Raw genomic sequence first — 13,049 nt, 5'->3', positions numbered from 1 at the left:
CAAAGCTCCAATAAAAAGTATCTTACAGACCAGTTTGAATTGCCAGACCTCGTCCTGTCACAGCAATCCATAAGGCATTTCAGCTGGATCTACTCAAGTGCAGCTTGCTCGTTGAAAGGCTGCCTTTTTCAAGATACAGCCTGTTCTTTATTTGTGTTAAACATCTCTGGTCATCTCAAATTATATGAAGACTGGATGAATACCTACGAGCTTACACATGCAAGAGTATGGCATTAAAACGTGCTTGTGTCTTTCAAATGGCTCTTAAAGTCAGTGTACCCAGCCTCAATAGTGCAAGGAGAACATGTATTTCTCACTATCCATAAAGATGAGAGAATCATCTTCGCATAATAAAAGATTCAGACACTACTTGTTTTTTCTTCCTAAGTTGGGGCAGAAGGAAAACAAATGGAAAAAGCACAAAAAGTAACACATCAGTAAGGTCAACCAAGATACTCCAGATGTGTGTAAAACTTTCTCCTCTCCATGAGCCAGCGTGGTCTCCCTTCCCTAGCTGCACAAAACAGGGTTAACAGTTCTACCAGTCATCCCACTTATCATCAGCTGAAGATGCCTTTTTTGTTGCCTTAGGAGGTTTTTTGGCCTTGTTCTCCCCTCCTGTGTTTTCCCAGTTGGTTTCCCAGTTTTCCCAACTGTCGCTGTTACTGTTCTTGTTGTTGGAGACTGTTCCTGAGCCCCACACGTCCCAGCTATCGGAGCTCTTCTTCTCTGTGGAATTGTCCACATAGGTCCAGCTCTCACTGCTTGGAGATTTATGAGCTTTTGGTGGGTCTGAGTTGCCAAAGGTCTCCCAGAAGCTTTGATCTACAGCACTGTTCTGGTAGCCCTCCCCTCCACTGTTCTGGTAGCTGTCTCCCTCAGTTGGTCTGTTATGGCAAGGTGGGGAAAAAGAGGAAGAGAGAAATAAATTAGTTATCACAAACAGAGCAATAAACAGAAATGACCACAAGGGCAATGCTACCACCCTCTGCTGAAACAAAAACAGAAGGCAAAAGAATTAGATGCATTTCACATAGAGCAGCACTGGTTATTCTTCTAATTCAAATATATTGCTAACTGTCTACAATACAAAGACATTGATGCATTTGGTATACAAGGTGCAGAGCACTACTTTGCTCTCAGACTGAGAACAACTTTATGGGCTCCTGAATTACATTAGAGAAGGGCTAATTTTTCCCCAAAGACAGAATAATTTATTCACTTAAAAATACATATATATATATCTGGTACTACTGCACTGCACAGAACACACAGGAAACAAAACAATATGTTTTAAAGAGACAGAACATAATAACAAGAGAAATACCTTTCAGAATGATCATCTGGTTTCCCAGAAAAGAAAGTGGTGACATCTCGCCATCCCTTACTCCCAACTCCCTGAACCTAGGCAGAAAGAACAGACTTCTCATCTGGACTGAGCCAACAGCAAAACTCACAACACATCTCCCACTTGTTCAGATACAGATGACATGTCATGAAAAATTGCACTACTCTGATTAATATTAACACTTGTGATGGGCAATTTCTAGTTGCTCTACAGGAAACACGTTTGACAACCCCATGCTGCTGGATGATTTGAGGGGTACATGAAGTTCAGCGTTTTCATCCACTTCTGTAAGTAAGGGCTTTTGAACCATCTGCTAGAATTTCTTGACAAAAATGTTGGGATTACCTCTTATGTGAAATTACACTTAATGACAGCACTACTCTTTGGATGTTTCATGTGACTAGCATTGGTATCTCTAATACTTTATACACTTCTCACTCATTCTCACTAGTATTATTCATGTGAATGGGACAAATGTTGAGTTCTAGAGCAAGTATGACTAAATTACCCCTTTCAGGGTTATTATTTTGAACAGGTATTGGGTTAGAAACAAATTCTGAAGCAATGCCTACAGAAGCCACTATTCTAAGTCACAGACATGGAGGAGGAACCCCAGAATTCAGATTCCAAGCCGCCAGGCTTTAAGCAGAACAGGCAACACAAAACTTGTGTTATCCAAGTATTCCCAGCACTTTGGGTGCTGAGCTGCTATACAGTGCTTAGCAGACAAACAAACCCTCCTAAGTAACACTGATTCTGCAAGACTTCTGCCCCCAGCAGGCACAGAGAGCACTTACCACAAAACCAAGCAATGATTGCAAAAGAAGACAAAGAAAAAGGTACGCAGTGTTAGTAAGTTCAACCACACAAACATAACGCAAGCTGTCTCCATATTCTCCAGCAGAGGTTTTCCTTGTGTGTTTAGGACACTGGTTGTCTTACAGCCCTACAACGTGCCCTCAGTGAAGCCATTGAAAGGACTGCATCAAAGCTGTAGAGCTCTTTTAGTACCCCAACAAGTACTGACCATTGGAAACTGCGTTTCTATTCACCACAAGTAGAGACTAAAGATGTTTTGTGGTCACTCAAAGTGCTGTATAAGAATATGGAGACTGGCTTACTGCTTGGCCTCCTCCAAGAGAAGCAGGCCTCTCCATACCTTGCTGGCCAACTGTGATACCCCCACGGTGACCTCCTCAAAAATTTTCCCCTCTTTCACCTAATGAATCAAAGTATTGGTCGTTAGTCATCAAACAGAGTAATGCTGAAGCCTTTAAACAAGCTTTCTTGTGGTATTAACTAGCAACAAGAAATTAACGAGAACAAAAACCTGACGTGAATCACAGTAATCCTAAATCAAGGCTAACAAGTTTAAGATAAGAACAATAATCCATTAAGATAATAATAAGTCCATTGATCTCCAGTGGAACAAACCTCAGCCCTTTGAAATATGTTGAAATGCTCTATGGGCATACACAGAACCTGAGGAAAGCAGCATTACACTAACACTGAGCACTAAAAACAAAGACACCCCCCAACATTTTGCCCTAAAAATAACATCCCTCAGCTCTGTGAAAGAAACTGCGGATGATCTGGGGGAGGACAAAACCCAATTAGCATTTCAAACCACAGAAGAATCCGAGTAAAGAATGTTGAATTAATAAAATTGATGCAAAGGAATTCCTGTTGTTACTAAAATGTACTTTTCAGATTGGAGATTAACCCACATCCCAAAGCAGTGGCATCGCTTCTCTTCGGAAAGCAACACCAGGCTGCTTTATCAAAATCCCTACAGATGGGGAAAAGGCATGGAGGTAAATTGATCACCACGCTGCCACAAAAGACTTCAACATTTTGGAGCTGATCCAAACAAACACACGAAATGGGGAAGATGTAAAAGCACTGCTTTCTTTTTTTAACCAGAGGAAACAGGAAGGCAACGTTTGATGTGAGGTGAACCAGGGATGCCCTGCCTGCAGCAGGGAGTGCAACTTGATGATCCTTGAAGTCCCTTCCACCCCAGGCCACTCTATGACCCTAAAACTGGCAGTCAGCTCTCACTAAGCATTCAGGAGGACTGCCTGCCTTGCTTTTTGGTATGGCCACTTCCTACGTTCACCCAGGTGCCTCTGTGTGCTTTCAAAGTGCCATTAGCTGTATGTTTCTGGTCAGTAATAATTGTAAGAAGAAAAACGTTCTTCACACTATGCTTCCACAAAAAAGCACAAACAAAACAGCTCAGTGTTATTTTAGACTGTATTTTGCTGATGAATGCATGCAAAATTTGGTACTAACCACCAGAAGTTTCTGCACAAATACCAAGTAAAGGTTGCAAGATATATATATTTTTAAATTTTATTTGATAACCTGTCCCCATTCATGTGTACACACACACACACACACACACACACACACACACACACACACACACACACACTTTGCTCCAAACTTTACTGTCTCCAGTGAGACAGCAGAGGAACAACAGTGGCTTAAAGATGTTTGGTTGAATGTAAAAAATGCTGACATGCAGAGGAGGGAAAAGACTACCAACTTAACACCCACGGTTATTAGTATTTACAAAAATGATTTCTCTATCCATTTAAGGTGTATTTTTCTCTTAGCCCACGTTCCATTACTGAAACCATGAAATCTATACAAGAATATCTAACAATAAAGACTTTGACAGACTCTTGTGGACACAGAAAAGCACAGCAGGGAGAAATGCATTCAGTAACCCTCCTTTAGTGACTTACTAGCTCTGAGTTATTTGATGCTTCCCCTTCACTACTGAGCTTGTACAAGAAAAAAACCCAACCCAACAGAAGGACACACTGACAGCTTGTGAAGTTGTGATAGAAGGATGCAATTGCTCTCTGAGTCATTGTGATCATATTCTGTAAGGAATTTACTAGTTCCAAAGTTACCTTTTCCTGTGCAGGTTTGAGAACATTTTCATTTAATGTCTGACCTAACTCTGATGCCTATTTAAAAGCAAAACAAAAACAAAGTCAGTTATGTTTTCCTTCAAACAAAAACAACAACAACAACACAGCCAACATTTTCGGCAGACTGGTTTCTCAGCAGTGTCTCCAAAAATACATGAAGCCTTAAGCTTTGATTCGTACAAGCAGAATGAGCTGAAAGCACACACAGTACAGTGCTGAGGAAAACCAAGATCACAGGCGTGTGGCAGAGGGTTACTGGGGCTGCCCAGAGCCAAAGCAAAACCTGACCTCACAGCAGGAGCAGAAGCAATGGATCGACCAGCCTAAGACCAGAACCTATAGACCAGGCCCTCTGCTGAGCTCTCAGCTGAGAATTTGGAAAAAACCAACAACAGTCACTCTATTTTTTTTTCCTGTTCTCCCCCAGTGACATCACATGTAGGATTACATCTGTTCTGCTCATTTTTCACCAATTCTTCTGCCTCGCAGTGCTGCTGGTGCTGTCTGTTGATAACAAGCCAATGGTTTCTAAGCCATACACAGGAGGCAACGTTGTGACAGAAGACTTCTATGATCTCTTTTCAGGCTGCAGGTAGGCAAGGAGAGGAAACAACACACTTCAGAACTTCTCTTACAGCCCAGAACAAGATCCATCCTTGTATAGGGCACCTTACAAAACTGCATGTGAGCCTGCAGCATAAGTCACAAAATGACAATTCTGACCAAGACATCAAGGTTTGCAAATGCTTCACATTGTCTGCACTGGAAGTGGAGCTAAGGAAGTGCTCAAATAAAAAAACAGAGGGGATCAAATAGGATTCTTCAAACATGACAGATCCCTATGAGTATGGCACAAGAGCAGCCTGTCATACTGATGGATGTTACCTAACAGAAGGCGTAACAGACCAACAGTTCAGTCATGCTAAGTGAAGCTATTGTTTGTATCAGCATGAATTCTGATGTAAACCCACATTCTCAATCACACAATTTCATAAATGCAGAAAAATGAGATTTGGGTATGTTTCCTTTGAAATCACTATCTTTGCTACTGCTGATTTTGGATAGCACCACTACTAACACTACATCAGTGTGTTTATTAAAGAGCCTGCCTTCAAACAGCACCCCAGGGTAGTTCCTTGAATACTGCATTCCTGGATCAGACATGCAAAAAGGAAATCCTGAAATTGGTGTTTATGGGGAGAATGGAAAGAAGCACAGAATGTTTTCTGAGCACAGAGAGCCCGGATATCTCTATCCATTTTAACCTGTTTTAGGTAGGTTTGAAGGAATGTTACCATACGAAACACACAACATTATTCTGAACAGATTTGACTGAAGGCACAAAAGAAAAAAAAGAAGAAAAAAAAAAAAAAAGACAGCTGAAGAGCAAATGCACATATTCAGCACGAACAGTGACAAGGAGTCCATGCACAAGAACATATGTGAGGGTGTTACCGGCTCTGGCTGCTGCTTGTAGCCCCAAAACTTTACCCAGACAGCAAAAGAGAAAGAGCAAGGAAGGCAGAAGAAGCAGCTTTTAGCAAAAATTTGGAAGCACTCTTTCAGGCAAGTTACGAAGTTACGTAGCACCAACCTCCACCAACCTCACATCTACTGACAAGACTGACAGTGCACACGTTTGGTCAAAGGACATCAAATGCACTTCTAATAAATCCACCAGTAAGACTGTTATGCCTGTTCTACAGAGGAATAGAGCACGTTTTGGGAAGCAAATGTAAGCTTCAGTAACACAGCTTGGGCTGTAAGGAGCCACACTGCTGAGGTCCTTGTCAGTAGATGCGATGAGTTTGTGCACTCTGCATTTCATTTACACGTGTTATAAAGGAAGAACAGTTTTCTGAAAGGGCAACTGCTGGCTGAAGTGAAAAAGGAAGACCTGCCAGACACTGCTTTTTTTTTTCTTTAGGTAAGCCAAACAGTAAATATTTCAAAGCTTCTAGGTATGAAGTTTGGCTGCTCTCACAGGACGTTTTTGTCCATTGTGAAAAGTCACACACAAGCTTGTCTTGCTATGTGGAGCACTGCCATCCTACTGCACACGTCTCCTGCTCAAACACCTGCAGTTTCACATGTGTATGGCACAAGAGCAGCCCAGCCACGTGCCAGGCTGGTGCTGTGCATACAGGCAGTCACTGCTCCAAGTCAAATACCTTATATAAGGCCTATATTACACATGCAAGTCACTCAGAATGCTGGCACTTTTAAGACCCCCTCCTTTTACAGGTTTTTCTGTTCAAATTTAATTCTATTCTATGCAAATAGATCTTGCTTACATCACAGCTTTGCATAACTCAGGTCCAGCTGTCTCTGTTCTAACCATAGTATGAAAGAGAAAATATTTCTGGAATTTCCATTGTTTTAAGTCAAATCAAATGAACTTAACAACAATATTAAGCAGTTCACATTTGCAATATCTCAATAAGATTTATGAATGGGTTGCTTCACATTAGATCACCTACAAAAGAAAACTACTTTAAGACAGACACTTAAACTTCACACAAATAAAATAGGAGTGCTTTCTGTCCACAGTCAAATTGAAGGATTTCATTCTGCTGCCTTTTGAATGCACCTGACAGTTACACATACAGCAGATTACCATGGTCTGTTCTCTGTTTAATTTGATCACATTAACTGAGTGCAATTCCCATGGAAATAAGAGCTAGAACCTAAGAATTACTGTGCACCACGAAGATAAACACACAAGCCTGAATCAATTGGTAAGACAAATGCATGACAATAACTGACTTTTAAATGTCAGTCAGATCAAGCTTAATCTATGATCACCTTTTGACTTGCTTGAGATCCAAACCTGGTAGCCTGCGAAAAGAAGTAAGTTCAAATTTAAAAATCAAAGGTTTTATTTCTAGCAAACATACACATCTGAAATGCTGAGAGATCCCTTCCAAAACAAATGGAAAACTTAGAATTGAATTTACAAGAAATGACTGCTCAGGAACATGAGAGATACAGCAGATAGGAACATTCTCTGCCAATATTTCACACACCATAGGCAAAGAGATGCAACGAATGGGATTTAGTCTGTCTTGGTAATGCTTTTAAAGACAGATCCCTATTAGAAGCCAGATCATGATGACAGAACCACTTCTAGTTCACAAGAATTACACTGAAATACACTGTGTTTACTTACACCCTCCTTAGCAGCCGAGGCAATCTTGCTTGCTCCAGTTGTAAAACTGCTCCACCCCTTTAAAAGAAAACAAGAATGCACCAAGTTATTTGAATGCCAGTAACAGATGACAACCGAGTGTTCACTATTACATGCCAAATTAAGTCAAACTGTGCTCCAGCCTGTCCCATGGACATAAGAATCACCCACCAGTGACAGAAAAAATGGCAGTCTACCACTCAACTGTAAAACAGCAATGAATCTCCATTACCTGTGACAAAATGCTTCAGTGTGCAGAAATGTGAGTTTCAGCTGTTATTCTGTTAGAAATGGCTGTGTGAAAATAAGCAGTCTAAGAAACCAGCTAAAGAAAGTGAAGAAGGAGAATGATCCTAATCATTATTTTTTTTTAAATAAATCCCACCAAAGTACAGATGTTTTGTTTAAAGAGTGGATACTGAGGTAACACATTACATTTTAGGCTTCCTCACTGGGATGAATACACATAAATGCTTTAAAATCCCACTGTAATACGCATTCATGGTCAGAAGAGGGCATTTTAGTTGTGTTTCAATGACGTCATGTATTCCAATAACAGCTGACAGCCACTTGGACAACACAGTGCCACCTCTTTTTTGCTGTCTAAGCACATCTGCAATGTATTATAGATGTGGTTCCTAACTTTAACTCTTTAGCCTACAGTCCACAACTTAACTAGAAATACAGCTTCCGAGCACATTAACACAAGAGATTTCTATGTCCAAATCACATGATGACGCTCTACAGAAGACCACTGACCACTAACCCTGGTCAAAAACCTTACTACCTCTTGTCATGGTTTTGTGACTTTTGGTTTTCGGTATTCCACATTATAACATCATGTGGGGCTCCAAAGTGACTCCAAATGCCAAATTTTGCCCTGCCCAGCTACTTTGCAGCATATGACAGCTCCTGACTTTACTCCACGTTTCCTTCCAACGATGCAACTTTCACCATCTCTGCTTTACTCACGACAATGTACAGCCATATGCTGTTATGTTCTCATATATCCTCATTTCCTTATCTCTAAGAACTGATCTCAGATATGATGCTTCACTTTCCAAGCCCTCCAGTATTTTTCTTGCACTGGGAACTGAACTACTGCTCTACATCTCCTTGTATCAACTTGCAGCCTTTAGTTCCCTTGTCCATCTGCACTGCAATAACAGAGTTTGAAACAGAAGAAAATACTACTGCAGATCAAAGAAGTCTTTAAGTATTTTCTTACAGAGTACAGCGAAGACATGGCATTATTCAGGAAGTCATCCTCTTTTTTTGGAGGGGTTACTGTATTTCCAAACCCTACGTAGCGATTCTCTTGGCCTCTACAATAAGAAAAGGAATAAACAGGATCTGTATTAGCAGACTGAAATAAAACAAATCACTAATCAAAAATATAAAGCATAGAAGAATAATCATTTTGCAGACTTTAAAACACACTTGCAAGAAAAAGCCTGGTAGTGCTGACAGTATTACCAAAACACACCCAAATGCACCCAAAATACAAACCCACACTCTTAACAGAAACTTAACACCAAAAAGAATCCACTGGTGAATCCTTGCTAATTAAGGCATCTCTTATGCAAGATAATGCCTGCTTAATGATTCTCCAACAGATCACTCATACCAGACACTTAAGCAAACCATTACGAAGCAATATAAGAAAATGGGAGGAAGAAAGGAGAGGAATAGAATTACCTTTATAAATTCCTCCAGACAAAAACACGTTAGGATACTACATACACTAAGAATCACCTAATTTGGAGCCTACCACCATAGCATTTGGATGTAACTGTTCATTAGTATGGCCCAGTGAATCAGCATCACGACTGCACAGCTGTAGCGTAACATCCTGACTGCCAGGCACAAATACACAGTTAATAAATATTGCATTACCCTTGGTAGGAGTTGACATCATCATTTAACCAGTCTTCAAAAGCCTTGTCAGAAGAGGCAGTTGCGTTCTGAGAAGGTCCAGCAGAACTACTTCAACAAAAGATTTAAACAATGAAACCGTCCATAGCAGAAACCACTAGTTCAGCAATGTACTTTGTTGTGTATCATCATAAATCAGGTGTGAAATTGATTATTTCTTTGGTCTAGCACATAGGGAACTTTAATGTAACCACTAAAAGCCAATTTACAATTACTTTTTCAGTTAACTTGACTCCTTATTGCAAAAAAATAACAAACATATAGGCAAAGGCAGAAAAAAAGAACTGCTATCCAGCTTTGATGCTCATTAGTAGTTAGAGCCACAAGGAAAAGCATGTTTCTTTTTCTCTGGCATTCAATTGTGAACTGGAGCTGAACTGTAGTTAAGGTAAAGCAGTGACACATAATGCATGACTGACACAATGAATCTCAGGTGCACTGCAAGTCAAGACAGAAACAGGGTGTCTCATTCTCCCCTCCTTCTCAACTGTCTTGGGTGCAATTCTTTAAGATACGGCTGGAGGTGGGGAAAGGAGTTACAAGAACAGAAATTCTGCCTCCTCATATCCATAAACTTCAGCAAAATAAACATTTGCTCAGACAACACCATCAACAGAATAAAAGCAGCAGACACTCAAACATCAGCAACAGCAGATTCAAAAGCTATACTGACAATAAATGACAACAGTGCATACCGATGGGTGGAAGACAGAGACGTTTTAGGTTGAGGTGGTGTCCAGTTCCTGGCAGGAGAAGTTTCCAGGGACCACTCCTTGCCCTCAGCTACTGTAGCAACCTAAACGGGTAGGAAAACAGTCAGAAGTCCAGCTACAACTTTTCATGCTAGATAGGCACTGGTCCTATAAAGCAAGGACAAGTTGGCTTTCCACCTGGACACGCACAACAGAACTTACCTGATCTCTAAAAAGAGCTGCAGCTTTGCTGTTGTACTTCTCTTGCATTGACCAGCAGGGATCATAGTCATCCTGAGACTCCAGAAACTCTCGAAATTTGCTGTTACCTCCAGCCTTCATTTTCTCCAGCTCAATATCTTTCCATTTGTCCATAGTTACAGAACGCACAAAACTGAAAATCAGGTTACAAAATAATATAAAATCAATGCTTGCTTTAACTTCCTGATACATCAGCAGGGATAAAAAAAAAAAAGGATGGGGGTATAGAAATGTTAATAAATACTCTCAAAGCACGGAAAGAAAGAGTGTCTTAAGAAGGTGGTCAAATCCTCATTGAAATAAACAAAAGATAAAGCACTGGCACTTACAAAATGCTGACAAGAGAAGGAAAGTGGCAGAAAAAGCAGCTTTCTCCAACGAGCCAGGAAACACAACATGTTGTATAGAAGAAAATTTCACTTGGAAGTTTTCCTTTCCCAACTACTTTCAATGTTACATGTGAGTGCCCTGCAAAGCACCTCCTGCCCCTGCTTCATGCTTCTGCTCATAATGACCACCAGGTATGACAACTCAACTGCCTAACACAGCCTGTGCTAACACCTACCATGACCTCATCCCAGAGCATTCATGACTGCAATGAACACGCCAGCTCTGCCTTGGGCCATAAATCCTTGCTACTGTTCATTAAACTGTATTAAAAAAAAGAAAGTTAAGGTCACAGCCTCCGTTTGCAGACACTGCTTTCTGGACCTGGGCACAACGTATCTGCACCAATGCAGCACAGATTCCAGCTAATTTCAAAGAAAGCAAAGAGAATAAAGCTCACTTTGGAGAGGAGCATAAAGCAGAAGTGCTGAAACTGAGATACCCTCCACCCCTCCACCATCATCCTTTCTGTTCACAGCCATAACACCTCCCAAGGAAACCCAACTGAGTGCAGTGTTTGCATGCAGGGCTGACCTGAGGTGGACCCCCAGGCCTCGGTGCTTTCCTGAGCACTCCAGACAGATCCAGATTCCATATGTCACACTCACCCACTGGGGGTTAAACGCACCACATTCAAAGCAGACCTGCAAGAGAGAAAGCAATCACCTCTAACTCATAACCAGGTTTCACCCATGTGGAAGTCCCCAAACCACAGCCCAAATAGTTGGGCCATGAAACTGTGTTGTGAAGGAATTCAGTTCAGCAGGGAAAGTTCTTTGTGCTGGAACCACCACCCCAAGAGCATCAGCTTCCCTTAAATGTTTATTTATGCTGAATGGAAAGCATTCACCTACCTGAGTTGTATTATAAAACGACCACGTACCAAACACCAGTAGGGAAAGACATAAACAAAAATGAAGCTGTCTGTGGGCTATTGCATTTAAGGCAGCATTCTATCAAGCTATTTGAAATAGACAGTTTTAATTAAGTTATACCAAAGACATTGCTTGCTTGGACTCTAGGGTTTATAGCACTTAAAGCCCCTGAAAGCCTTCTGCCAAACACACAGCCACGTGTTACAACACATGTATGAATAAACGTTACTAGAAGTAATGTAAATACAAGAGATCCATATTTTTCTGCTACCATCAGTTAGACATACAGGTGCTACAAATAGGTTAGCTTGTACAGGCAGCAGCTGTATGTGGAGCAGACAGAAAGACAATTCAGCTCTGGGAATCAACAGCAGAATAAGAGTTTTCTCACATTGTTCTCATCTTGTGCTCTGACTTCCTTGAGAACTTTCCTCGTTCTTGGACTTGCCATGATTCTACAAAAGAACAAAACAAAAAACCAACAAGATCTGAGTCATACTAAAGAGCTGGATACCGATGTGATGCTCAGTACCACAAATGCATAACCTCGATGATAAAAAGCTAACAAACAACACCACGGAATCGACGGGGAATAAAGAAGACAGAAGAAGCATCCACGACTCTGCCTTTCTATTCACTTCGTACAGTGTGGGGAGTTTTAGTCATCCTACCTCATCTGTTGGAAAGCTGTAATTCAGCCACAGCTGAGCAGGCAAGGGAAGAGACACAGAACTCCTCCTCCTATGGCCACATCCTGCCAACCTGACACCCACTGGTGCCACCCGCTGCCCCTTCCAAAAGCACTACATGGTTCCATGGGACCTTACACACAGAAATGCACCAACCAAAGCACAAAACGACCCAGACTCTGATGCTGAGGAGACGCTGAACGCTGCTAAAAGAGCACTTGATGGGAAGACACAAAAAAGATCCTCGTTTTATCAGAAGTACTGAGTTTCCTTATCAATTAAGTTCTGAGAAAATAACGCGATTATTGGACCCTTTTGCCCAAAAAAAAAGAATTTGAATTCCAGTGCAGACCAAATCACCTCACTCTGTTTTTCATGGCGCGTAAAATGCAGCTGCAGGGAGCAATGGCAAGCTACAGATACAATTCACATGAAGAAAGAGGAGTGACTCACTCACAGTATATAGCCTGGAAAAACCAAAGGACACAAAATGCTCATGACTGGAAAACTAAATACCAAAAGCATAAAATCCTACCAGTAAGAAAACTGACATTAAATCTGTATGAATGAGGCAATGTCGATTTATTGCTTCCCTGTGAATTCCAGCCACAGCAGTGCAACAGAACAGTGCAAATGCAATTACACACATCACCAGCTAAGACAACAGGCTCAGAAGGAAATAAACCCCAAATACTATCTATTTGTTACAAAAGCAGAGGTTATCTGTGGC

The 13,049-nt window shown here is 41.1% G+C and overlaps 1 protein-coding gene across 1 annotated transcript; it reads right to left on the bottom strand.

The window, feature by feature from the left end:
• Nucleotides 1–538: 538 nt before the first annotated feature.
• ARFGAP1 (ARF GTPase activating protein 1) lies at nucleotides 539–12,081 on the bottom strand (the record flags this gene model as incomplete). The annotated part of the gene is made up of 12 exons (XM_079543283.1): nucleotides 539–887; nucleotides 1,328–1,404; nucleotides 2,508–2,567; nucleotides 4,273–4,329; nucleotides 7,099–7,131; nucleotides 7,463–7,519; nucleotides 8,709–8,805; nucleotides 9,377–9,463; nucleotides 10,111–10,211; nucleotides 10,330–10,501; nucleotides 11,290–11,399; nucleotides 12,022–12,081. 12 exons carry the CDS (start codon nucleotides 12,079–12,081, stop codon nucleotides 539–541), a joined length of 1,260 nt encoding a protein of 419 aa, XP_079399409.1.
• Between the last annotated feature and the right edge of the window lie 968 nt (nucleotides 12,082–13,049).

The sequence above is a fragment of the Tetrao urogallus genome (genome assembly GCF_951394365.1).
Source record: "Tetrao urogallus genome assembly, chromosome: 16".
Classification (NCBI taxonomy): domain Eukaryota; kingdom Metazoa; phylum Chordata; class Aves; order Galliformes; family Phasianidae; genus Tetrao; species Tetrao urogallus.
The sequence above is the reverse complement of the archived record's forward strand: the minus strand, read 5'-3'. Positions and strand labels throughout refer to the sequence as shown.